This window comes from Neovison vison, chromosome 6, assembly GCF_020171115.1.
Source record: "Neovison vison isolate M4711 chromosome 6, ASM_NN_V1, whole genome shotgun sequence".
In the NCBI taxonomy this organism is placed as follows: domain Eukaryota; kingdom Metazoa; phylum Chordata; class Mammalia; order Carnivora; family Mustelidae; genus Neogale; species Neogale vison.
The window spans coordinates 3,041,404-3,068,612 of NC_058096.1; the positions used below are offsets into that span (position 1 = coordinate 3,041,404).

Genomic DNA, 27,209 nt, shown 5'->3' on the forward strand with positions numbered 1-27,209 from the left:
CCGAGTGAGCGGGACAGGCCCTGCGTCCAGGAGGACGCGGGAGGGCGCGTCACCGAGCGTCTGCTGAGTCTGTAGGGACAGCAGGGGAGGGAGGCTCCTGAGGGACTTCTGGTGGGGAGGGGGTCTACGATAAGGATTTGGGTTCTGCAGTCGCACGGGGTTTTGGATTCAGATGCTTACCTAATACACATTCAACCACAGGGGCAGTCTGGAGCCTTCTTTTTTTCTTTTAATTTTAAAAATGATAGCAGGGCCTTACCAGACAGCTGCTTGACGGCCACGGGTCTCACTTTGTAGGGGGTGCTGCAAGAGAGGGGACAGTTCGGACGTGAGATGCCGTTCGAGGTGTTCTCGGCGCGTCTGCCGGGGGAGATAAGCTGCTCGGGATAAATTAGAATTCAGCGGATTAGGGTTTTTTTTTTTCTTCTTTTTTTCTGAAATTAGTTTCTTTGGCTGTTCTGAGCTTCCTCGTTCGGAAGAATTCCAAATACTTTAAATACAGCATTTAAATGATGAACTCCCTCTGTGATGTTCGTGTTTGGTGAGCTGAACGCAGTCGGTGTCGGGCCCGTCGCTACTCGGGTGCAGATGGCCAGTGCGACTGGCAGAGACCCCCGGGCTGCCGAGTGCCCCCGACGCCCGACGGACGCGGGGAGGCTCTCCGTCCTCGCCCGGCTCGAGCCCGTGGCAACCCCATCCCCCAGCTGCACGAGGGAAGATGGGTCGGTCCCTCGGCTGACCGTGCCCTCGGTGATGCCACCCTGGTCGTCCTGAGGCGACCAGGGAGAGTATTTGCCCTCGACACACAAGGACCTGTGGCCGAGGGGGAGGGAAACCACAGGAAAGAGGTTCAGGGAAACGCAATCGCTGAAAACAGTTTTTAAGAAAGCTTCCTCAAGAGAGATGCTGTTTTTTACCCAGTGGTTAAGTGAAATTTCAAGCCTGCGAACAGGCAGGCCGGAGGGGACCAAGGAGACAGGTGCCCTGGTGTCGCCGGCAGGAGCATGCACGGCCACGGTCCTGGGGTAGGTGTCCTGGCGGGACTGTTAACAGGAGGGTACGCAGTCCTGCGACTCAGCCCAGGATGTAGGAACAAGGGTATCGGATGAAACGGGCCTGTGGGACACCATCACAGGTCACTTGTCTGCGTCAGCCATTTGTCTGGTCGGTCGTCCAGTTTGTCACAAGCGGTGACATCTGGGTCAGGGACGGGTGACAGGACAGAGACGGACGAAATGCGCCTGTTCTCGGGCACCCGACAGTCCATGTGCAAGTTCACACTGACAGGACGGGCGTCACTGCCCTGTCCGAACGGCTAAGCCCTCGAAATCCTCGGGCCCCGGGCAGCAGGGCACGGAGGATCTGTTCGCTGTGCCACGGAGTGTCCGTCCGTGGTTGAAGAAGGAGACGCATGTGCAAGCGTTGACCTGAGGGTCTGTGAGGGTCTGGGAGGGTCTGGGAGGGTCTGGGAGGGTCTGGGAGGGTCTGGGAGGATCTGGGAGGGTCTGGGCGGGTCTGGGAAGGGGCCGGGCCTGCTGCGGACCCGCAGAGAACATGCACGGGGAACCCGGAGGGACTCCGGCGCACCCAACGGCACACCACGACGGACAGGGCCTCCTGTGGCTCAGCAGTCCCGGGCCACGTGGAAAACTCTGACGGCTGAAAACACGAATATAAAAGCTGGAGGGCCCAGCTACCCTGGCTGAAGGGCGGCCAGCGCCGTCGGGGGTCCTCCCGCTGCAGTGTCAAGAAGCGAGTTCACGACCGCCCTGGGCCTGCCCCGCTCTCGCTCAGGACAGGGTCCTGCTTCAGGAGATCTTCTGGAAGCCGCTTACGTGGAACTAGGGGTTCATCGCCCTAGGGACGGTGTCCTAATGTCTGGGTTCTGGCAGCTCAGGTCACGCCTCGTTTCCAATGCGTGTGGGTTCGAGCACTTTCTCACGTTTTCTACACTCTCCACCAGCGGCGCTCGCCCGGGGCTGCACGTGGAGTCGCCCGGTGAGCTCTAAGCAGTCCCTCAAAACTCCACATTGGACGGGTCCTAGCAGGGGTCTGGGCACTGGGGCTTTGTGGAGATCTCCGGTGTTTCAGTCCTCAGCAGGCTGCAAGTCACTGGGTTGGTGGGACTGGTCACACTAGAATGGTGGGACCCCCAGGCAGAGGGACCAGAGAGAACCAGAGCAGACGGCGCCTTGCGGGGGGCCGAGCAGGAGGCCCCTGAGTGCACCTGCCTCCCTGGGGCGGAGGGTCGGAAGCAGACAGGTGGCGGGGAAGCCAGTGGAGGGAGAGGAGGTCCCATCAGCCGAGGGACAGAGGGGTCCCGCCCAGCATCACCACGACCACCTCGGCGCCCAGAGAAAAGCCAATTCTGGGGCCCAGGCCCAGGGAGAACCTGGGGGCACAGAGAGGGAGGGAGGAGGGCGGCCTCCCGCAGAGCTGGGTTGGGGCTGGTGACCTCTGAGCGGATAACCAGTAACTCTGTGAAGAGAAAACGCCAGAGCGCATCTCAACCTCGGCCCCCCCGGCGTTTCAGGCAGTGAGTGTCTGCACTGGGGCCGTCCTGAGCCCCTGTCGGGGCCTGGGGGGCTCCTGCACCCAGCCCGGCTGGGGGGAGCAGGTGCACAGACCTTGGGTGGGGGGGACCTTCGGGGGACCTACAGTGAGGGTCTCGGACCACCCCATCGCAGGGATCCCACATCCTACACGGGCCCTCCAGCCGCTGGGGCACGAGAGGGATCTGCCCGGGACATGCTTTCTCCTTCCAGCTCTCAACAGCCCACAGGGCTGGGCCACCTGGGACGCCCCGACGGCCGGATTAACAAACGTCCCTCAGAGCAGATACTGAGTGACCAACAGGGGATCCTAAAGGGGGTGCCCCCCCATGGGCCCTGCTCCCTGGCCTCGCGCAGCTGCAGATGTGAAGTGGGGGCCCCCTGGGACTTGGCAGGCCGCTGTCCAAGGGGCCGCCCAGCGAGGGGAGGGGCTCTGCTCGGACACCTCATCCTTCCTCCGGCCCCACGGCGGGCGCTGCTGACTCCTCGAACCTTCACTAACCCCTTTCCCCTGCCAGGCCTTTCCGGGTCTAGCTCCTCGGGCCCCCGGGGTCCCCACTGTCCCGGGTGGAGGCATCCAGCGGGCAGCCCCAGGTCCGTACCAGGACCCAGCCCAGTGGCAAACACAACACCCCCAGGGCACGGTCCGGGAACCTTCCAGAGCAGGACGGGGCCGTCAGTGTACAGCCCGGGGCCTGGCTCCTCTGCTCCTCACCAGACTTCGGGGTCTCAGTTTCCTGTCCGTGCCTCCTCTGAGGACCCTTGTTGAGGGCGAGCCCTCCCAAGGGCCCTGAGCCCACCTGCGCCCGTGATTATCTTGGAAAGGGACCAGTCTGCAAAGGACCCTCCCACCCCTGCCCCGTCTTTGGTTTCACTTTGGCTTTCCCTACAACAGTGAATTAAGAGGACACCGTGGGGCCGGCCCCCGTGTGCAGGGACGTCTCAGGGGGGCCATGAGGGCGCTGAGCGGCGGAGGCCACTGCTTACCGTTCGGAATTGGCCGGCATGGTGGGGTCGATGGACACCATGGCGTCGTCCGCGGTCAGCAGGGAGATGGTCGTGTTCCTGGAAGACACACCGCGTCAGTGTCCCCGAGTCCTATGGGACAAGTGGCCCGGCCCCAAGGCAGGACAGAGCCTGTGTGTAATTCCAAGGGCTCTGTCCGTTTTTGAGGACTTTAAAGTGGGAAGGGGAGGCAGTCTAAGTTATGGAGCAGGGATGAGACCCGAGCGTGGCTGCGGGTCAGCAGGGAGACGTCTGCCCTCAGCTTCACTGCCCCTGGGAGCCACGGGGGCGGGGACCTCTCCTAGGAAGCAGTTTCTAGCCGGGAAACCGAGTCTCCACACCCCCCCCAACCCCTCGTCCCCTGGGCCTCTGCTGAGCGTGTGTGTGTGTGTGTGTGCGTGTGTGGCCTTGGACATGTGATTTAACCCTCTCTGGTCTCCGGTGGCCTGCAAGGGTGGGAGAGGGGACACTCCAATCTCTGAACCGAACGAGTCTGTTTCCCAGCGCGATGCTCCAAGACGCCCAGGCCGCAGCCTGTGTCTACCGCTGTAATCTGCAGTTTGCTGTGAGGTCTGGGCGACGCCTCGGCCTGTCCTCCCCTGCCTGTGACCCCTTCCTCGACCCAGGTCGCCGCACCGGGCTCAGGGGCCACACAGAAGGCGATCCCGACCACCCTTCACAGTCAGAACGTCAGGACAGAAACTGCACTCGGACAGACCGTTAGCCGTGGGAATAACCCGGGAATTCTGACGATTCTACGGGGATTTCCGCCTTTTCAACTGCTTTCTGAAAATCTGTCTTTCCCAAACAGGGCTCTGTGGCACCCCACCCAGCCGCCTCCCTCAGAAAGAAAATCGCGCCCACAGGATCGTTTGGGGCTGGGGGACCCAAGGCAAAACACAACCCCCTCCTGGGTCCTTCTTCAAATAAATAAAAAGGGGGAAAAGACCCTCTTAAGATGGTGATTTCTGTCTAATTCCGCCCAGCGGTTTCCTGCAGGCATCGCCGGGGGACGGGGGGGACAGGCCGCCGCGCACTCCTGCGGGTCTCACTCACTGACTGGAAAGGGCCCCCAAGTGCGAGGTGAGCCATGGGGCCCTTGCCCACCCGTCACCCCTCGGACCTGGCGGCTTGCCCTCCCTCCCAGACAGGGTCCTCTCCGGGAGCCAGTGCCCTGCTGGTGGGGGCGGGGCGTTCTGGGGGGCGGGCCAGGGGCGGGGCGATCTGGGGGCGGGGCGAGCTGGGCCACTCACCGGGGCAGGCCAGTGGCGATGCAGAACAGGTCCATGATGTCGCTGGAGTTACAGTACTTGCTGAAGACCACCTGCAAGACACAGCCGCAGGGCATGAGGGGCGGGAGGGGGGAACAGGTTTCCATGACGACGTCACCGCACGTTCTCTCCGGCCCTCCCGCAGGTCCGCAGCCGCGGCCAGGAATGCCACCCGGATGTCTCCTCACCCAGTCCATCCATACAGACCGTGACACCGTCTGTCCGTTGTGCCCGAAACGGTGGTGAAGGCAGAGCTCCCGCCCACGAGACAGCCGCCCGGGTCGGGGCTGGCCACGGCCACCACCTCCTGACGCACAGACTGACTCCCTTGCCTCCCGACAGCCCACCGCCAGGAGTCCCCGGGAGTCCTGGGGCTCATCGGCCGGACCCCTGCTCGACCAGAGCTCCCTGCAAAGCCAGGCACAGGGCAGAGGCCTCCCGAGTTCCGTGGAAGAGCTTTCCAGAGGGACTTTGCGCGGAGAAACGGAGCTGCGTGGCCAGCTGGCCGTGCTCAGGGAGGGTGTGGAAGGGCGTTGTCGCCAGCGGAGAGGGGACCCGAGTGAGGGCCGAGCCGCGGGCACGATTTGGAGCAGAGACAGGACCCCGGTGTGTGCCGAGGCCGGCAGGAACATGGGGGTGCGGTGGGGTCCCCAGGCCGGCAGCGGGACGGCATTCACCCGCAGACTGGGGCGCACCCCTCCCCGAGCTCCACCTTTTCCAGAAGGTTCTTCCACCCACGGAGATGGCCTTGGCATCCCAGTTTCCTCACGCTCGGCCGGGGGCAAGCAGCCAGGGCTCCCTGGTGTCCCCGCCAGCTTCAGGCTGTGACCTCCTACCCGGGACCACTCCTGGCTCGCCACGCCCCCGCTCTGCGAATCTGAAAGGTGTGGTATTAAGCGGGACAGTAAGGAGGGACTGGCCCGGCCACATACCTCCGGTGACCAAGCCTGGGCTGCGACGCACACAGGCTTCACGCAGCTCCCGCTCCAGCCGGGGGAGAGAGGACCTGGTGTGTGCCGCCTGCCCCCGCACTCCTGTCCCTGCTCGGCACCAGACGGGGTCAGGGCAGGGCCAGCCACGGCTTCCACGTCCACCCCGGCTCTGACCATGCATGGCCGTGGCTGCCAGAGCGTGTTTCCCATGTGAAGGTCGCATCTTGCTCCATGGAACCTGGAGCCTGGGTGGGCCCTGCCAGTGGCGGCTGCTCAGGGGACCCTGGCTGCCCTGGGTGGTGGCGGGGATTGCGGGGGGATTGCCGTACTCCGCGTCTGCCCGACACTGGCCCCGATTTCTGGAGCGCGCATTTACCGATGTGCATTTCTGGCCTGGAGTCCATGTGCGAATTCTCAGACAAAGCAACATTTAAGGAAAGCCGGTCTTAATACCCACTCTCTGTCCTCCTGTGGTTTCTCCCCTTCCCCTCCTTAAGGGAGGACGACGGGCAGCCGCGGGGCTGACTGGTTGGCAGTCGGGCGGGACGCACAGAAGCGTGGTGACAGCCGTCTGTTATCTGGGCGTCGCAAACACAGATGAGTCGTGGCTCCCTCCCCGTTTACAGCCCAGCTGTGGCGGGACCCGTCTGCCAAGAAAGTGACTCCGTCTTCGGGGCCTCGGGCTCGGGCAGGAGTAGGAGAGCCTCACAGAGCTGAGTGGGCCGAGTGTGCCAGGCCTTCGAGTGCCCGCCGGGCCCTTGCTCCGGGCACCTACATGGGAGAGCAGACCCGGCCCAGGGGGTGGGTGGGAGGGGCTGCTGCCTGGAACGGCACTGATGGGTTTATCACATTATCATGGGTGTGGGCATGAAGTCAACCGCCGCTAGCCACTGGGCTTCCTGCTCAGATGCTGGGTGCTGCGTCACCCGCTGGTCCCCATCCTGACCAAGGAGAGAACCACCTGGCAGTTAGGTTTGGGCTAGGTTTTGCAAGCCGGGAACGACAAAAGCCAGCACTATCGCAGAAGAAGACATCAGTATGTGGTTACGCCCAGGAGGGGACTAGGGACCGGGCAGGGTGGGGGTCGGGGCAGGTGCCCCCTTGAGGGGGCTGAGCATCCCTGGGAGCTCCTCTGTGAGGCTGGCTGCCATCTTTATCACCAGGGGGACAATCTCAGATGCTGGCAAGCCACGAGGGCCCTCGGCAGCTGTCGAAATCACAGAAAATGTCTGCGGGACCTCTCCAAATCATTAAAAAAACGATCTGCATTGGACATGTCGTGCTTTGGGGGCTGGCTGTTTGAAAACAGGCGCTTACGTTCATTGTTTGCTGTTACTGTGTACGCTGCCTGTGAATTTTTTACTCAATTGCCTTAGCAACAATTTTCACAGAGCTGTTTGGAACCGGCAGTAACAGATCTCCAGCAACATGTCCCTCACTACGATTCCTCTCCAGTGCTGCCCCCCGAGTGATTTTACGGGGCTCCGGCTGAAGATGGAGAGCCAGACGTGTAGACAACACACTGCTGTGGACCGCGGGGAGGGGGGAGGAGGGGACAGTGCTGTTTTCTTCTGTTGAGTCGCCTTCTGGCGGAGCAACAAGTGAGCTCGGGTCCTCGGTGCGGGGACCCCCGCTCCATGTCCTTCCTCTGCTTGATCGGAGCTGATGTTTCTGGGACATCCCCTGACCCTTGCACCAGCGACTCGTCTCAGCCCCTTGGACGTTCTTAAACTTGGCGGGAACGTTTCCTTCTCCTTATATATGCTCTTGTCCTTCCTGATGACGCCTCTTAGTTATAAACGTCGCAGGGACTTCAGAAATCTCTACCCAACCCAAACAAGGGTGCTGACTTCTGAAAACGGTCATCCTGGCCTCTCAGGAAACGGCAGGAAATAAGCAAAGTGACGAATCGTGGAAAAGGGGTAGACAGCCCAAGTCTGGACGTCCCGGACGCCCTTCTGCGGGGGAGGACATCGCACCGCAGGGTGTGTCTGTGACGCGGAACACTGCTCGGCCATAACAAGGAGTAAATCACCGTCCACACAACTGGATGGGTCTCCAGGGGTTTGTGCCGAGTGAATAAAAGCCCATCCCCCAAGTTCCCACACCGTATGATTCCATTTAGGTGACGCTCCCGAAATGACATAATTGTAGAGATGGAGAGGAGATTAGCGTGAGCCCGGAGTTAGGGACGGGGTGGGTGGAGGAAGCAGGTGGGCGGGTCTCAACGGGGCGGAACGGTCCATCCGGTCCCTGCGGTTGTGGCTGCAGGAACCTCCCCATGGGATGGGACTGTATAGACTTGGTACCCACACTCAGACAACCACAGTAAAATAGGGGAAATCCGTGCATGGTGGTGGCTTGTCTCGCGGTCAGCAGCCCGCGAGATACCGAACCGTAATATCACAAGAAGCTACCGCGGGGGACACGGAGTAAAGGGTAGCTGGATGTCTCTGCGTTATTTCTTAGAACAGCACATGACTCTACAATGATCCCCCAGCGTTGATGTGGAACAACTCCGGCTGGGGGTGGCGAGGGGGTGCCCTGCCCGGACTGTGTGTCCACACGGCCCCGGGGAAGGCAGTTGGGCAAGGTGTGCCCTCTGACCCAGAATGCCATTTCCGGGAATTGCCTGTGAGGAAATAATAACGCTGAACATGAGAATAAGAACATTTACGATGTCGCAGGCACCTTGGGCACCTTCCTGACCCCGGCCGCCGCCCCGTAAGCAAAGACATGCGGGGCCCGGAGGGTCCTCCCATAGGACGGATCGCGCAGAAATGGAATTAGGCTAAACATCCTACTAACGACGGAATGATTACATTTTAGGACGTCTCCATGATGGAACATTATTCTGGCATTAAAATCGTGGTTTTTGAAGACTCCCGAATGCTATGTTGGAAAGTACTTGCCGACGCGACACTGAGTGAAATGATCGGGATAAAACATCATGTAGAAGACAGCTGCTTGCACGCGCGTGTGCACACACACATCAGAATGCAGGAGAGGTCCCGAGATGCCTGGATTCTTTTTTTTTTTCTTCTTTTTATGTGCCCTGCGTTTTTCAAAATATTCAACAATGAACATGCAGGACCTTCATAAGCACGAGAAAAGTGATCTGGATCTGGAGGCGAGGTTGGTCACTGATAACAGAACTAGCTGATGAACCTTCGTTCCCTCCTGATAGCACGCGTGAGGCATTTACATAAAATTCTTAGGAGAGAGAAAACATTTACCATTTTTTATTTGCAAAGAATATTCTTTGGCGTTAAGCCAAGCAGATGAGGAAATTAACCAGAGGACAAAACCCAGAATTTAAATAGCACTCAGCAAGGGGCGGGGGGGGGGGGCTGGGGAGGAAGGGGGAGGCACCAGGAGAACATCAGGGAAGTGGGGGGTCGCAGAAACAGTGTGGGGGTGGCGGAGGAGGAATCCAGAGCAGAGACGAGGCCCAGTGCCTCCTGGGATGGAGCGGGGCGGGGAGGGGGTCCAGGCCTCTGGGCTGGCCATGGGTGCACCAGTCCTAACCTGGGGGACTGAGGGGGCCCTATGTGGCCCCGTGACCCTGGGGGGGAACTAGTGGTGGCAAACAGCAGGGAGAGGGCGGGAAGGGGGGGGTCCCTCCCCAAGAGGTGCTCTGAGGGCCTGACGCATGCCGCCAGGCCTCACTCCCCATGGGCCCAGGATTTCCAGGCAAAGAATTTCAGAGCTCCAGACCTGATGAGAACATCCCTCAGGTCCACCCATCTTCAAGACCCTGCTGAACTGAGGGTTCTGATGATCAGGCCGGGTGTGGGGGCCTGGGCGCCTCTCTCAGGAGGCTGCACTGAGCCTGGGCAGGGCCCTCGAGGGCTCCGGGCCAGCAGGTGGGCTGAGAGCGGCTCAGGTGGGGAAGCCAGGACGGACTTGTGAAGGGGCCTGTGCTGGGGCTTGGGGCATTGGGACAGGATCCTGGTCCCCTGGGACTCGGATCTCCTTTAAGTAGCCTGGCTGAAATGCCTTTGGACATCATTACAAAGCAAACCCTTAGGTCTAATGACCTGAATATCAGTGATTGGAAGCGGGGGACACATTATCTTCGGGGTCAGGCCTGCTTGGCTGTTACCTGCGAGGTTGCCCGTGACGGCCATCCTAAGTCCTGATGGCCCCCAGGCAACGTTCACCCGAAGTGAAGCCAGCTGTGGCTGAGCCCATGAGCCGGCAGCCGCCACTCTGAGCTCCTGCTTCCAGCTGCGGCGCTCACACAAGGACCCTCCCCGTTTCCGTTAATTCTTCGGTGGGCGCTATCGATCTGAACTTCCAGAACAAACACGTCACTAACTCTTTATATAACCTTCTCATATTAGGATTGCTCGTGAGATTTTGTGGGGGGAATGAGTTCAGCTGCCCACGTGGTGCAAATCAGAGCACCAATTCTTCAGGCCATCAGGGCAGAGGAGGGCTGTCAACGGGGACAGACAGTGGGTTAGTGGCTGCTCTCCACGGGCTCCTTCTGAATCGGCAGGTCCTGCTTTGTCTGGAGGCTGTGCCATTCCAGCTGTCTCACAACCCCTGGGTCACTCCTGGCTGGCCTCTGGTGCCGTGCACTGCTCCAGGGCAGAGGGGTGAGCAGGGAAGAGTCAGAGATGTGAGTTCACCTCCAGCCTATCCTTTTACCAGCTCAACCCAGGGCAGGTTTCTGAAACGCTCCAAGGCTCTGATTCTCCTACAAAAGGAGGAAAATGGTCCCTTGCCTGTGGAATGTTCAGAGGGTTCATTATGACACAGAGGGCCTGGTACGCACTAAGTGCGAAGTTGTGCGGCCCCTGTGATTACTGGACGCGTCCCTTGAAACCCTTCCCTGGGAAAGGGGATGGGGAGGCTCCTCCTTGACCCTTTAAGGCCGTTTACCCCAGCAAGAGGCACCAAGGGCACCCAGCCCTGACTCCAACACTGCGGCTTCCTCTTCCAGTAGAGGACGGCCGGAGGGTGTGCCATCTTGGGAAAGCTGCCGCAACGCAGGCTCCATTGCTCTAACCGATACCCCCGTGCTGATTATCAACCACATTCAACTCTATCCAAACTGCAACAAAAATGGGGTCAGAGCAATTCAAATACGTATTAATCAGTTATCAGAATCAGCAGGTAGGAGTTAAAAAAAAATACTTTGATAGACTCCGTGATCCCTGGGATTTCCCTGCGTTAGTTTTCTCTTCTGTTAAAGGTGGAAGGAAGTCTTTGGAAGATGAGGCCCCGTGGGCAGAACTGTGGGCAGTTCCTTTGCATCCCATGGAGCCCGGGATCTGTCCACTGGGGGAGCAATGGCGCCCAAACATCCTCCCGCACCAATGAGCTGAGGCTGAAGTCTGTGTCTGCTGGTTTAGGTCAGGCTAATGATGCCAGCGCTGGCATCACCACCTCCACCAGGACCTCCTCCGCCACCAGCACCATCCCTGCCATCACCTCCACCAGGACTTTCACCATGACCTCCACCAGGACCTCCTCCGCCACCAGCACCATCTCTGCCATGACCTCCACCATGGCCTCCACCACAACCTCCACCAGGACCTCCTCCGCCACCAGCACCATCTCCGCCATCACCAGCATCACCACACCACCACTACGTCCCCCATCACTGCTGCCTAACAGGACCGAGCCTATGCTTGGGCCAGAGCCTGAGCCAAATGCCCTACAAGCCCCGTGACCCTGGGTCCTCATAAGAACCTCATAAGCTCGGTGTCACCATCACCCCTGTCGCAGGGAGTGAAGAAGCTGGCCTGGCCTGGCCTGGCCGGTGTGGACCCACATGCAAACTCAGACACCCCGCCCCCCACCCCCACGGGCTCTAAGCCCAGAGACAGAGGCTGTGCCGCCAGGAGAGCTGTGGGAGGTCTGTGTGGGAGGTAGGTCCCTGGCCCATAATGACGTACGCATTCTCTGTTTGCCTTGTTTTCCGATTGCCGATATTTCTGATGGCGTACTTGGAGCGGATATTGACTTAGGCTCCTCTCCCAGAGGAAAAATAAATCAGTTCAAATTCCTTATCTTTTGTTGACCAAGCTGTGATTGTCTTCTGTAGCTTCTGTAATCTACTAAGGTCTTACCTACACTTCTATAAGCTCGTGTAAGACTTTGCCCTGGAAGCAAACTAGAGAATTTTCACTCTGGCTCCTGGATCCCACGTTCCAGCTCCAGGAGTTAGAACTCAACCTGGCCCAGAGAACAGCCAACGTAAACCCATCTGCAGATTCGCCCCTTTTCTATCTTTGGGGGAGTTAAAGACAAATTCCCTTCGGCTTATCAGTGCCCAAGAATTACAAGTTTAATACAGAAGACAGGCTAAGCAGAGACCAAGACCCAAATCCCAACTTTTGTGTTTTTAAACACTCTGGAAATAAACGCGTGACTTAACGAAGGCCAAGACCGTAGGCTGGCCACGTCCCTCTCCTCCTGTGCGCGTTAGCAATGTGTCCGCAGTTCTCCGCTAATTCTGAATTTCACAGACACGTACGCCTGAGCGTGTCATCCATGCTGTGCTCCTCCTTGTCTAGAGCAGGTAAGGATAACCCCCGAGTCAGAACCACTACAGTTAACCGCCAGGCAGGCGATGCCTCAAATAACTGCAGTAGACATCATTTCCCTTTCCAAGTCAGGAGGTATCTTTCTGGCCAGTGTGTTTGAAAAGAACACGAAGTAACAGCAGAAGCCGCCATTTCTTACTACGGGCAGACTCCCTGCACACCTTCTTCTAAACAGAAGCCCCGGGGGCGCCCGGCGGCCTCCACTGGTGAAGCCCCAGACTCATGATTCCGGCTCAGGTCACAATCTCAAGGTCATGAGATCGAGCCCCATGCCCAGCACGGACGCTGCTTGAGGATTCTTTCTCTCCCTCTGCCCCTCCCCCTCGCATGCCTGCACGCACGCTCTCTCTCTGTGTCAAGTCAATAAATAAAATCTTTAAGAAGAGAAGTCCTCTTGTGCGCTGGAGACGCTCCATGCCCGCAGCAGCCCTGCCCCCCACCTGCCAGCCCCGCCGTCTGCACCGCCCCAGCCCGCGGGTCCGCACCCCGGCTTCCCTCCCTGCTGGGGCGGTCGTGAGCTCAGTGGAGACAACATTCTGCATCATCTGGGCGCGTCTCCGAGTGGATCCCTGACATCCCAACATCTCATGGTTCCAGAATCACACGGAGAGGAAGTCAACAACCATCTCCCTTACCCCTCCTCGGGTGTCCCAAACACGTGGATGGAAAGAGACTTACAGAGACAGTGGACAGAGGCAGCGCCCGGCCCGGCGTGGATCCTGACTTGAAAACAAGTGTGTGTGTGTGTGTGTGTGTGTGTGTGTGAGAGAGAGAGAGAGAGAGAGAGAGAGAGAGTGGGGGGGGACGGTCCCCTTTCCTTTCTTTGCTATTATTGGGCATAAAACCTTTGATCCTTAAAACCTGCCTCGGACGTGGGTGTCATTCTTCCCCTTCAGTAGATACTAAGGCTCAGAGAGTTTCAGGAACGTTTCCAAAGCCACGCAGCGAGTGAGCGGCGCTGACGGAGAGGAAGGGCTTGTGTGAGTGTCTGGCATCGGGGGGACAGTCGGCAAGGGAGCACAGAGGAACTGACGGCTCGGGGTGACCAACCGCGTGGGATGGCGGAGGCCACTGGGCGGGACCCCGAAGGGGCGTACAAAGCCTCTGGGAACTGTGGGAGACTCAGTTTGGGGCAAACACAACGGGGGCCCAAATATCGTTCTCTCCACCCTGGCAGAGCCCTTCCCTCTTCAGAGTGGGGGCAATGCCAGCCCCACCTGCTTCGAGGCGCCGTGAGCCCCCGTGGGGCCATCTGTGCACCGAGCCCGGGAGGCGGCAGAGACCTCCATCATGTGGGTACACCTTTCCCTGAAGTCTGCCCCGTGGGGACGGAGCCCGAAACCGGCTTCCTGGGTCCACCGGCAGCTCAGCCTTGCACGCACCCTGGGGCTTCGGGCAAAATCTTTACTGCACACTCTCCGCACCTGCAACATGCGGCAGGCACTGGGCGCCCCCGTAAAATCCTCAGAGCGGCATCTGGGGCGTGGTGGGCACCGTCCAGAGGTCCGCTGGGCTGGCGCTAACCCCGTGTCACAGATCTGGAGTCTGAGCGTCGGGACACACGACTGGCATAGAGCAGGACCAGACGCGAGCCCGGCTGCCCATCCCAGGCCAGCGAGGTGATGGCGGGGCAGGGTGTGGGGGGCGAGCGAGCTACAGCTTTGTCCCTCCGCTCCGGCACACGGGAGGCAAACGTCTCCGAGGCCGAAGCGTCTGGGAGGCATAGTCGCTCAGCACGGCGGGAGCTCGCTCCCCCCGGACGAACAGCGAGGTCTGGCGTGGGAGGAGAGTAGAGTGACGGTTGAGACCCTGCTGGTGGCGGCTGGCCGGTGGCAGGGGACGCGGTGGCGGCAGTGGGCACGCGAATGAAGACAGAAGTGACCCGTCCTGCAGGGATGGAAGGCCGCAGAGCAAGGTGCACTGGGCTGCCGGTGAAGGGAAGCGGCCGCCCCCTCACTGTGCCTCGCCCCCGCTCCAGACCCATGATCCTGCTGGCCAGTACGGGAGGAGGCTTGGGGACAGGACGTGCAGCACGGTCTGAGGCCAGAAGCCCGCAGGATGACGCCGTTCTCTGCCGTACAGGGCCACGTCTCCGCAGACATGAGGAGAGGAAGGATCCTGGGATGAGATGAGCCCCAGTCACGGCGGGACGCGCCTTCGTGAAGTCACAGAATCGTATGGCGGCAGAGAGAGACATGAAGACGGAAGAGAGCGTCCGCAGGCACCTGAGCGGTGTGGCCACGGGCCAATGTGTGCAGACGGGCCCCAGGAGCAGGGGAGCGAGGAGCGGCTCCCCCCAGGAGGCCCCAGGGCAGCGAGGCTCTGCCCATCACTTGATTTCAGTGCAGCCAAGTGGATCCTGGACTCCGGCCTCCAGAGCTTCAACAGCGTAAGTCGCTGCCGTTTGCTGTCGTGCAGAGAGCGGGAATGCGCCGCGGCAGCCCCGGGACCGGACGCAGCCCTGGCCTCCGCACTCAGGGTAGGCTCTTCACAGGGACGGGAATCCTTGAACGTGCGTGAGGCATCTACGACCAGGAGCACAGAACCAGAACGGGAGGGGCTGGGGGTGGATCCCGGACGGGAGCTCATCCCCTTGTCCCCCCCTGAGAGCGGATGTGGCCTTGGGCTGGAGTGGGGGACGGGGAGGCTGGGGAAGAACAGTGTGGCCTCGCAGGGGAGTTCCTGTCCGGCTGGCCACGCTCATTAGCACGGCACGGGACACAGCGACGCAGACTGTGCAAACCGCTCTCCAGCTCAGGCCCCGGGCTGCCCCCGCTCAGCGGCGTCTTGGGGTCGGAGGCCTCCCCCGCACGGAACCCGCTTGTCACGGCCAGTCCTGTCGCTCTTCTGGATCGCTGTTGTTTTTCTGCTTCTGCCGTCGGAGGTCACTCTCCCCGGTCACAGAGGATGGATCACAGGGGGCTGAAATGCAAGGAGGGGACCCAGAGAGGGTCAGACGTGTGCAGACGTGGCGCTCCCTTCCGAGGACTGCTCCCAGCGAGGACGTTTCCGGAGAGGTCTCTCTAGTTTCGGCTGGGTCTACTTCTTGCGTTCCCGCTCAAATCGGAGGCGGCTCTCCATGAACGACCCTTGCCTTTCCCCCTGCGTGGGCCCCCACGTGGCTCTCCCCTCTAGCCTGCAACCCGCCCCCCAAGGTCTCTCCTTTATCAGGGGCTGAGTGTGGGCCAGTGAGGCCCGTCTCGGGGTCCAGACGTCTTCATGCCCGGGGGGAGGGTGGTGGAGAGGAGGGGGCGCTGGGGAGGACCGCCCACAGGAGACCCCAGCATGCAACCCTCAGCAGTGATGGGCAAGGCCGAGAGGGTGACAGCAGGTGACAAGACCTGGGGGAGACCTAGCCTGGGAGCAGGAAAGCCCTCCCCAGCAGAGACCCCGAGCTCCGGCACCTTGGAAACTGAGCACCACGGCTCCCACCCTCTTTCCGGGCAGGAAGGACACAGGGGAGCCCCGGTGTGCAGCCGAGGTGGGGCTGGGGTGGGAGCTGGTCCTTCCCGGGGGTCCTTGGGGCAGGCCAACGGGTGGCCGCAGAGGCCCTGGCTGAAGGGCAGGTGCTGGCTGAGGCTGGGTTGAGGGCCGGACTCCGGGGATTCCAGGCACCTGAGGCCTTGGGGCCCGTCCAGGAGAAGCCGTCCAGGCTTTGGGGGGAGGCTGCAGCATCAGCTCGAGCCTCCTTTCCGGGCATTACACGGCGGACTGCGACTTCTCTCCCGAGGCAACCACGTGTCGGCACTATCCCCTCATCCGAGCATCTTCAAGCAATCTCGGAAATGGTCCACCACGCAACCGTCTCGAGGCCCACGCTGGGTCTGCACGTGCACGAAACCGGATCCACACCGCGAGCCGAGCGCGCCCAGGATGAGCCGAGCCGCTCCCGTGGCCTTCTGCCCGCTTCCCCGCGGCAGGTCTGGGACGCGAACCCCACTCCCTCCTGTTCACCGCGGCCATTCACACTCCCCCCGCACTGCTCACTTTCCACGGCCACTTTGTGCCAAGTGCGTGAGCAAGGCAAGCGGAGGGAGGGGCGGGGTTTTACCCGACGTTCTCTCTCCTGACACATCCCAGTTCGGTAACCTGAGATGCCCTTTGAAAGGACTGCGGTAGCCCCGGAAGTTCTGGGGTTGGGACGGACGGGGACACCTCATCCTGCAGCAGTCACAGGCCGGGGCCGGACACGCGGTGGCAGAGCGTGGGGCAGCGCGGGCAGCGGCTGCGGTCCTCACAGAGCCACCTGGGAGCCGCGGCCGAGGACACGGAGATCCGACAGACGTGGGAGGAAGTGGGCAGTTCAGGGCCGCGGGGAGCGGAGAAGTTCCTCCTTCCTGCCTCCCGGGCCTCCTCTTACTCCTTTCCTTTCTACTGACCTGAAGTTTCGTTAGAAAAACGGAACAGAGTTTCCTGCCAGAAAAGAAGGGTCTGAGTGTGGGCGAGGGAGCCTGGAGTCCAAGCCGGCGGCTGGCGTGGCCTCCCTGTGGCCTCCCCACGCTGCACCGTGTCCCTCAGAGGCTGGCCTCCACCCACCAGGCTGCAGCCTTGCGGGCCTCCTGCGGGGCTGCCGCAGTCTCTCCAAAGGTCAGGGCTCTGCTCGAGGCCGTTGGACTTCGGGAGGGCACGTCACCGGCTTGTAACCTCAGCTTGGGGCCGTGTCTCCCCAGCCACGCCGAGCCCAGACCTGCGTGCGGGCTCGCTCTTTACTTCGATGCCCGGGGCTCACAGCGGTGGGTGGAAAGCCGCCAGGCCCTGGCTCTTTCCTCCAGAAGCCGAGCCTGGACCCCTTAGGAGGGGCAGGTGGAGGCAGGAGGCGCCTTGAGGGGCCCCTCTGGGGCCTGGACCCTCCTCCGCTATACAGTGGCCTCTCCGGCCGCCTGCTCTGTCCTTGGGAGGACGAGCTGAGGGCTCACGGCAGGGGATGAGGCCAAATCAGAGTTCCAGCCCCGGGGGGGTAGGGGGCAGGGGAAGTGGAGTGCTCTGGGAGGCATGAAGCCTGCAGCCTGGGCGGCTTCTGCACAGCACCCAGGAGGTCCAGGGTCCCCCACCCCTGGAGGGACGTATCATTCTCGGCGCCTCCTCCTGCAAGGGTGTGTACCCCGCCGGCGTCCAGACGCCACCCGCCCGTTTCTACACGGCTCTCCGAGGCTGGCACCCATTTCCTCACCTGCTCCGCCCAGCGCCACCCAGCCCGGCTTCCAGAAATACCTGTGGGGAAAATTCGCGGCTCCTACGCTTCCCCACACACTGCTGTGCTCTGGGAGCCCCTTGGACCCCGGCTCCTTGGGCCCCTGCAGGCCGGCTTTGCCGCTGGGGCACAGATGCCGTCCCCTACCTCTGCTATCTGGGACGCAACCTTCCAAACGACACCCACAAAATGGGATCGGATACACAGCCGTGCATCTGGGCGGCCCCAAGGAAGTCTGGAGTCTTAGGGGGTCCCAACAGGCCAGGCCTCATTGGCCAGGGCTGGGGTCGAGCTTCCCAGCCCCTCTAGTGTCTGCCCTGAGCTCCGGATGCTCTGTGATCGTGCTGGCCAGACGGAGGCCCCAGTGAGCGGTCTCAGAGGATGTGCGCCCCTTCCACCACGGCTCACGTCTCCACTTTTCCCTGCATGATGTTTATAGAGCACAGGTCTGAGCGAAATCAGTCCGCTGGCTGCTCCCCATTCGCCCCAGAAATGGCTGCTCCAGCCCGGCGGTTGCCACGCCCCGCGGCGGGTCCACGGTCAGCCCTGGTACCCAGTTAGCCCTTCCCCACACAAGCCCTGGGCTCCTGCTCTTGCAAGTGCAAATCCAGCATCACTGAAGATCTCTGGATGATAATGTCAGCCGTGGGGCCTCTTTCTCTGTTATTTGCAAAGCTATACAAGTTTTTAGAAGCGTTCCCTAAGGCAGAAGCTATGAGGATAGAGAGGCTGGATCACTGGGCTCCAGGAACCGCTTGCAAAACACATCAGCCTGTGCATGACCAGCCCTCAGGGCGCCATCGCGGCCGCCCGGCCCCTCCCTTTGCTGGTGCAGGGCAGCCGCGATCGGGCTCAACGGAGAGAGTCTGTGCCAACTCCCGCCTCCTTCCGCCATTCCACGGGAGGCCTCTGACTTTGTTTCCCCAGAGCACCCAACCCTCCATCTCCCCCAAGACTGAGCAGCTCCCCCAGGCTGCACCCCGGAGCCCAAGGGCCTTGGCAGGGGGTGCGGTCAGAAGTCCAGTGGCAAGTGCGGCCACGAGCCCCCCAGGGCTGCCACGGACCGAGGCTCGCCACACACTCCACAGTACATGTCCCTCCAACAGCAAAGTCACCGCTCGGAGCTAGAGGCATCACGACCGCCCTCTCTAGCAAAACAAATGAGCCTGCAGCCGGGCCCCGTGCACCGAGGGCGCACAGAGGGGCTGGCGGTCCCGGTCCACCCACGCCCCACCGCCCCGTAGTCCCCAGGGCTCCTGCTCTGGAACGGAGGAGAAACGAAAGGCATCGTGGGAAGGAGGGTGGACCCGGGGCTGCCCCGGGGGAGTGTGGTATCACAGAGTGGGGAGCACCGGGGGCTGGGCTGGCCCTGCGTGTCACAGGGTCGGTGCCGGACCGACGGCTGGCTGCCCCGGGGCACTTGCCCACCCGGAGCGCCACGCCGGGGGTCTCCGTCAGCCTCTCCCAACAAGACGCGGAGCTCTGACTGCCTTGTAGCCACGACGCGAATAAATATGAACAAAAAGATAAAAATACCAAGGCCTTGATGCAGCTCTCGCCACGCACCGGCCCTGTGTCCGCACTGGAGGCGCATTAACGCGTGTCGTGAGAACGACCGCATCGGGAGGCGCTCCCGTCACCGCACGTCCCGGACGGAGTCCCTGAGGCGCGTAAGGAACTTGCCTGCACGAGACCAGCTTCAAAACCAGACGCGCTTGCCCCGGAATCCGCGCTCTTGAAGGTGATGTCCGCTGCCAGGGCCACGCCCGCGAGGTCCCTGCAGCCCGGGGCGGGGGGCGGGGGGGGGCAGCCGCCTTCCCTGAGCCGTTCGCTGTCCCGCCCGGACGTGTCCCACTTCCCAGGCCACACCACACCCGAGTCCGCGGATTCACGCAGCCGCGACCAGGAAACCGCGGAGGGCTTGAGGGAGCGGAGGGCTGTTCAGAACACACAGGAGTGTCCCCGATGCCCAGACCCCGGCTGTGCCAGCTGAGGAAACGAGACCGGGGAAGACAGAGATTCCCGGACGATGAGGGGTTCGCGGAGGGCGGACGGATGAACAGACCGTGGAGAAGACCCACGACGGAGCAGGCTCCAGGCTCAAAAAGGAGGCCACCCTGTGCCACGATGTGGACGAAGCTTGAAGACGCCCCCCCCCCAGTGAAACAAGCCAGTCACAGGACAAACGCCGTGGGACCCGCTCACGGGAGGGACCCCCAGGGACAGAGAGGAGCTGGCGGGCGCCCGCCGCTGGGGAGGGGCCGGGGGAGGTCGCGGTGACTGGGGACAGAGATTCAGTCTGAGAAGATGGGCTTAGGACGCACGGTGAGGGCTGCGTGCGGAGGGCGCTCAGGGCCACGGAACCCGGAAACGGTTAAGGCAACAACGTCTACATGTATTTTGTTATGATTAAAAAAAACCAGTCACACGGGCGTCGTCTAAATCCAACGGGCGCAGACGTTCGGTCTCTAACGTGATCTCGGGCCGCTCTTGAGCAGGGCTGTGACTGCCTGTCGGGCCGGGGATCCCAGCGGGGTTCGGCTCCGGGATCCGGGGAGCAGATGTGAGCCGTGGCGGAGGTGGGGGATGCGTGGACTGGGCTGGAGGCGGTCGAGGCGACGGTGGGGGCTGTTGTAGTGAACGAGCCGAGAGCTGGGTGCGGCTTATACCGGGCCCACGACCCGCCCGTGCACCACACGCCAGGGAGACACGCATATGCTCTGCACGCTCCTGTGGCTGGGTCTTTGTGCACCGAATCCTGGGGATGTTTTCCTGAGTCAGAACCTGGAAATGCAGACACTCAGCATCCAAACGGGGAGGAGACAGCCCAGCGTGCCGAGTGAGGGCCGGCAGATCCGTCTCACCCGTTGGAAGCTGGGCAGCGCGTGCCGGGCCGACTCTCCAGGCTGGGGCACGTGCTTCCAGGGACGGGGGCGATGCTGGGCTGGGTCGCGACAGCTCGGTGGCCAGCTCCCATCTCATCACCCGTGCGGCTGAGCGGGAAGCCAAGATGCAGGGGGGCGTCCTTCCCTGGGGCGGGACCCGCTGGTGAGCTACTGCTGTCTTGCCCAGGTGCCTGCCTGGGGGTGCCTTTGTGTCCTCCGGGTACCCTCTTATCCCTTCGAGTGCAAGACCCCCTCCAGTTCCCAGGAGCACCGCCTGCTGGGCCATCGGGGACCTGGAAGCAGGGACTGGGTGTGGAGGGCTCATCCTTGTGCCTTCTGCAGTGGGAGGGGCCTCGGGGGCAGCAGAGCGGGGACAGGGGTATGGGGCCAGCCTCCGGGGCCTAGGCACCCCCTGCGCCCAGTCCTGCTGTCTGACCGCGGGGCCATGTCCAGGACTCCCGGGGGCCGGCTCTGCCATCACGCGCTGCTGGGGGCGTTTCCTCTTCTATCCGCTGCCGGCTCCCGTCAGCGGTGTGACGGGGACACTGCGCCCTTCGCCTTCTCTTGCTTCTCTTCCCTGACGACCAGAGCTGCACTCCGCCCGTGTCTGAGGCCGGCAGCCCGTACCCCCCAGCAGCCCTGGGGGACAGCTGGCCCTCCCAGCTCAGGACTCCCGGCGTTCTGTTTCCAGCAGCGTCTGCCAAGTTGGAGACGAAGGGTCCCGGACAGTGGGACCTGGGGGCCCGGGGCCTTAGTTCCGGCTGGCAGTGGGCTCGCAGGATGGGAACCAGGGACAGGACGGGCTGCCTCAGCTCCCTCCACAGGGTGCTAGGGGAGGCAGGCAGCAAGGCCTGCATGCACGACGTGCTGACCCAGCCCCCGACGTGGCCGGCTGGCCCCGGGCACTTTGCACCGTCTGTGGTCACCCTATGGGGGCGTCACTGTCGTCCCCACTTTACCGAGGACAAGGTGACTTCCCTTGGGCCTCTGAGCTGTCAAGGGACAGAGCTGGACCTGCGGGGCTGTCTGTCCCTCCCCACTCCGGGTGGCCACCCCTCTAAGACAGAGGAGCTGCATGCAGTCTGCGAGACCTCCGCATCATCTGTCAATCCTGATGACATCAGTGGGGTTCAGCCACACCCCTGCTGGGGCCTCCAGATGTTGGGGACAAGCTTCCGGGCCACGGCACATGGGAAGGAGGAGAGAGGCCAGCACACCCTGACTTCTCAGTGCCCGGGGCTGGGTCGAGTTCGGAGAGGCTGCCTTTCCAAGGGTTTCTGTTTGTACAGCACCTGTGGGCACCGCAGGCCGTGGAGGGGATCTGCTTGTTGAGTAATTGGCTGAGCACACGGAGTTCCTGTTGAGCCTCGCCTCCCAGCTCTGACCCAGCAGGAGACAGACGGATGAGCCATCGTGAGCTGTCGTGAGCCATTGTGGGTCATCGTGAGCCGAGCCGTTGTAAGCTCGGGGGCAGGGGGGCAGGCCTGGAGGCAGAATGCCTTCCCCATCTCTGACAGACCACCTCTGGTTTTACGCTGGAAACCAAGACGGTGTCGGATGACTCCCCCTCCAAACTTCCTGCCTTGCCATTGGCCTCTGTCACCATTTCAGTCCCCGCGTGAATATCTCAGGCTATCAGCATTTAAAGGAAGATACACAGAAGGTGCTGGAACAGCTGGGGACGGCCGAGGGGAGTCCCCGTTACTCAGCAGGGACTCGGGGTTAACAGAAGCGCCCGAGCCCAGGGCACTCGCCATGAGTCTGCCTGGCCAGCGGATCAGCCCTGTGCCAGCCCAGGGAGACCGGCCCCCCGCCCCTGGCTGGCGGCTCTGCTGGCCCAGAGCATGGACGGAGCAGGTGCACACATCTGAAAGTGAAAGGAAATTGTCACTGGGCTTGGCCAGGTGGCAGGACAGACGTATTTTCCAGGAAAGGGAAAGGTGCTCATGATTTGGGGGGGAACTCAAGGTCCTGCTGTGCCGACCACCAAGGAACAAGACAGGGGCAGCTGTACCCCTTCTTTCGAAAACAGAAAACAGGACTGACCCGAAGAAGAGTTGGCAGCTCGTGTCTGCGCCAAGGCAAGCAGCGAAGGCAGAGGAGCCTGAAGTCCTTGGGCTCGGGGCTGCAGCCAGCGGGGACAGAGGGAGGCAGGTGGGAGGGAGGGAGGCGGCTGGCTGGGCTGCAGAGGCCTGGACTCCAAGGGTGGCGGGAGGGGAGGGCCCGGCCACAGAGGAAAACCGTGGTCTGAGCCCTGTAGGGGCCTGGGGAGGAACCGGGGCCCGGAATCCCCGCCCAGCGTGCCCAGGCGGCATGGACGCCGGCTCCCTGGGAGACTGTCCTCACCCAGATGCGGCTTCTCTAAGGCCCCAGCCCAAAAGCCAGGCCCAAGGTCACATGAAACCCTCCCTCTTCTTCACTGGTAAGGCATCAAACCCACACGTGGACGTGCTAGCGGGCAGGGCCCCTCCACCTCTCCAAGGCCGAGGGCATCGCCGGGACATCGCTGCTGAGGGCATCCTCTTCCGGAGGTACCACGGGCGAGCGGGGGAAAGGACGGGTACTGAGGCCAGGGCCAGCGGAGGACAGAAAAAAGCAAACCTTCTGGGCAAAGAGGAGAAGCAGCAGCTTCTAGAGAAGAGCCTTCTGGAGCGGGGGTCCCCAGCTATCCAGCTTTGGGGCCCCCGGCTCCCATTCCCTCCTCCTCCAACAGGAGCGGGGGATGAGGCATGAAGGGGACAGGTGTGTGGGGGTGAGTGAGGCTGTCCCCTTGGCCACGCAGCCGTTCCCGACCTGGGTCACCCCGAGGCCACCCTCCCCCCACCCCGGGTGTCCCCCAAAGCCAGTCTTCACCAAGGAAGGAAGCCTATTCCTCAGGCCCCCCACTTCTGGCATCACAGCCCTGCCCCACCAGCGGGGCCTGCCGTGTCCTTCTGTCCATCACCGGATGCCCTGCCACGGCTGTAGTTTACTCTCTGTGAGCCCGTCGCTCTGCGGAACAGAGTCATGGGTGTCACGTTCACACGGAACCCAGCCCCCCGCACACGGTGGCTGTTCGACAGCTCGTCTGGAGGGCGGGCTCAGTGACGGTCTCGTCCAGCCGATTCTATGACAGGAAGCACTGTGGGCATCCGTACCTTACACGGAGACCAGGGACCTCGCCCAGGCCCCGGGGGCAGCCGCACAGCTCTCTGCTGCTTTGTGGGGACCCGGGGGGCGCAGACTCGGACAGTAAGGCCGCTGACGGGAAGCCCACAGGCGGGAGATCGAGCCCCCAAACCCCACTGCCGGTCCTGCACTGTGTCAGCCTGGGCTGGCCGGCGAGTTGTCCCGGGTCTTCTCATCCGAAAGCACTGAACTCCCTCTCCGGCGGCGGCAGTGCCTTCTCCAAGGCCCCGGACGCCTCCCGTGTCATCACCCCAAGCACGTCCTCAGACCGGGCTGGCGGCCTCCCTTCAGACGATGCGGGACCGTTCCCCCAAGCTTGGCTAGAGCACGTGACACCCGCAGCCGTCACCGTCCCCCACACCTGTGCCCTCGTGGGGGGAGCGTGGGGTGCCCAAGAGCAGGGTCACTGGAGGGGCAGAGCGCAGGGGAGACAAAGCAGGGGCTCAGCCCCTCCCCCGCCCCCAGCGTGCCTGCCTGTCCCTCAGAAGCCACAGCGGTCTGTGTCTGTGACCTTCCTGGGAGAAGCATTCAGAAGGATAAAAGGGAGACAGAGCAGGACCGAATCCAGTGCCCGGGACCTTAAGGAAAGAAAGCGCAGCGACCAGGGACGAATGTTCTCAGCGGAGACGTCTGTGGTCCCCACCATGCTGCTGGGTATGAGGTCCATGTACCGTTGTCCTTTCCCAGCCCGTGCCTGGAAACCCCAGATGCCTCTGCTCCCAGCCAGGGCGAAAAGTCCAGCTCTGAGGCTCCACCAGTGTCAACAGCAAAGAAGGAGGGCACAGAGCAAGGTCAAGAACCACTACCAGGCGTTGTGTCCGTGGGTGAGGCTTCAAGACCACAGCCTACCTGCACCCCACCCTGCCTTCTCTATCAGCAAAAGGCCACTCGCGGACAGAGAGAGGGACTCGTGCACGATGCCCACCCTGTCCCCGCAGTGCCCCACACACTCTGTCCTTCTCGTGTCCTTCTCAGGACAGTCTATAAAGCAGCGACCGCCGTCCCCCTTTACAGATGACGGGGCCAGCCCAGAGCCGCTGGGGGACTTGCTTGAGACCACAGAGAGTGGGGACGCCAGCACTCGGCAGCAGATGTGGCCCCTCCCAAGGCCGCGGCCCCCACCCCCACCCCGTGAATGCAGCCTCCGGGGCTGTTCTTCTGGAGGTCACCCCTACCTCAGGGGTGTCACCTTCTACAACCCAGCGTGCCTGTCACGGCAGAGCTCGCCAGACTCGGTGCTCTCCTCCCGTACCAGTGGTGCCTCTCTGCTGCTCCTTACCCACTTCCAATCCAGCTTCGGGGGGTCGGGGGGACCTTGGGGAAGTTCCCGGGAAGCAGCTGTCACTTCTGACCCGGTGGTGGCATCTCATCTCACCTCTTTCAGAAGGTGGACAAAGGCCAATCTTGGAGATTCTCTTCTGGTGTGGTAGGAGGGTGTGTGCATGTTTGCACGCGTATGTGTGCTGGCATGGGGCGGGTCTGTGCCTGTGTGTGGGGCTCGTGCACATGTGTGTATCTGTGCATGTACGTGTGCACACAGGATTTCAGGCACGCGTTGTGTGTGAACATGCATGTGCACATGTGTGGGCACGTTTGTACGCGCGTGTGTACACTGCACGGGATGGATGGCACCAAGGGTCATTCCTGCCTTTGAGGGGATGTTAAATTCCGGTTCGGTCACAGGTGCCGAGTCCTGGAAGTCCGGGGACCGGGGTGCGGTCCTCCATCTGCCGCTGACCAAGTGCCTAGCCCTGATGGAGGGAGAGGCTGGACAGCCTGGCTCCCAGAGGTTTCCGGCTCCCACTCTCGGATTCTACTAACCCGGGTGATGGTGGGGGAAGGGGATTCTCACTTCCTGGGAAGCAGCCGGGGATGGGGAGAGTGAGGCTGGCTTCTGGCAAGGCTATCAGCCGGCAGAGGCACCCCAGAGATCTCTGGAGCCTCCCCCCACCCCGACCCCAAGCCTTCTCCGTGACCGGCTGGGGGATCCCTCCCTGGCATCCCGGCAAGGGGTGTGGGGTCCTTGAGAAGAGCAAGGGGACAGGTGGGAGCTTCCCTGAAATGTCCAGCTGAAGTTTGGGAGCGGGGAGAGATGCCTCACTATGGCTTTTCTCCTGGGGGGGGGTACAGAAGGAGCTAAATGCCCCCTCCAGGCCGCTCTCTTATTGTTCCTCTCTGCCAATCAGAAGCCTGGGTCCAGGACGCTCTGGACTCAGGCCAGGGACTCAGAAAGGGAGGGGCCGGGAACAAAGGGGGTCTGCCAGGGAGGCCTCTGCTATGAGAGTCAAGTTGGTTAGGGACAGTGGACATCTGGAGGGCTTCATGCCTCCAGAGAGGGGCAGAGGGGCCCGGGGCCGGGCCAGCCTGTCCCTCAGTCTGTCTGTGGGCCCAGGAGGCAGAGCAGCCTTGAGGGCCCCCCTCCGCCGTCAGAGCTGACCATCTGCCCAGGGTGGTACACGGGCGGTGGGGGTGGGGGTGCGGGGCACAGCCCCTGCTCCCCAAGCCCCGCCCCCCGCACCTGCTCCCCGCTGGCCAGGAAGTACTGTCACTGCCTAGGGGTGGGGGCGGCACCGCCGACTCGGGCCCCCTCCGTGCCTTGGTCACCGTGTCCGTGGCGGGGGGGACCCCCGACCCGCAGGGCAGCCCGGGGCCCCCGCTGTGGGGTCGGTCAGAGGGAAATGAAAGGCTTCCTGCACCAGCCTCTGAACACACAAACTCGGCCTGATGAGATTTGTTCCAGAGAGCTCTGCCCGTGAGCTCTACCCCCTTGCGGGTCGCCCCTTTCCACGAGGGGGAGGGGCGCGTGGGGACCGCAGCTCCGCGGAGCCCCCCGCCCCCAGCCGAACTTGTCAGAGGCTGCAGCTCGACCCAGGACGCGCGGACGCGGAGACGACGGCCCCCACCCCGGCCGCCCGCCGCCAGGTTCCCCCCCCCCACCGCTGCCCCGGCGACCACCTCCCCAACGGCGCCGTCACCGGGAGGGGCCGCCCAGCGGGATCGCACGGCGGGGGTCCAGCGCGGCGCGGCGGGGGGCCCGGGGGGAGGGCGTGGGCGCCGGGCGGAGGGGGACGCGGGTGCCCGGCGGCCGCGGTGCGGAGGCTGGGGAGGAGCTACCTTCTGGATGCGCCCATCGATGTCCAAGTAGATGGCCTTGGGCCGGTAGCTGGAGGAGCCGGACCCCATCTCCCCGGCTGCGCGCTCGGACTTTCACTGTACTTTCCCGACGCCAGCCGCCGCGGGGAGGGCGGGCCGTGGGAGGCGGGAGGGGGCGGCGGCGCGGGGACGGCGGGGACCAGCCAACCAGCGCCCCGCAGCCGCTCCGGTGCGCCCGGCCGCCGCCTCTGGCGCGCGCGGCCGCCGGCTCCGCCCCCGGCGCGGCCCCCGCCCGCCTCCCTCCGCCTCCGCCTCCTCCCCGGTTTCCCTCCCCCGCCTCCCTCTTCCTCCCGGTCCCTCCTCTTCCCTCCCTTCTCCTTTCCTTCCCTCTGCCCCCTTCCTCCCTTCCCACACTAGGGCACACCCCCTCTTCTTCCGTTTGGCTCCGGCGCTGGGGGACGGGGCCAAGCGTCCAGCCTATCCGCAAGTGACCTCTGGGCAGGTGCCCGCAGCGACGGACCCCTCCGGCTACAGGGTCGGTCGGCGCCCCTC

General features: G+C 62.7%; 1 protein-coding gene across 3 annotated transcripts in view; it reads right to left on the reverse strand.

The window, feature by feature from the left end:
- Nucleotides 1-26,831, reverse strand: part of PDE9A (phosphodiesterase 9A) — an 81,493-nt gene extending 54,662 nt beyond the window's left edge. For all 3 annotated transcript variants that reach the window (XM_044250875.1, XM_044250874.1, XM_044250873.1), the window contains exons 1-4: nucleotides 26,679-26,831; nucleotides 4,811-4,881; nucleotides 3,540-3,617; nucleotides 260-303 (exon numbers count right to left, since the gene is read on the reverse strand). In XM_044250875.1, coding sequence (XP_044106810.1) covers nucleotides 260-303; nucleotides 3,540-3,617; nucleotides 4,811-4,881; nucleotides 26,679-26,747 — 262 coding nt within the window. In that variant the 5' untranslated portion in view covers nucleotides 26,748-26,831. The remainder of the gene's footprint in view (nucleotides 1-259; nucleotides 304-3,539; nucleotides 3,618-4,810; nucleotides 4,882-26,678) is intronic.
- Nucleotides 26,832-27,209: the final 378 nt, after the last annotated feature.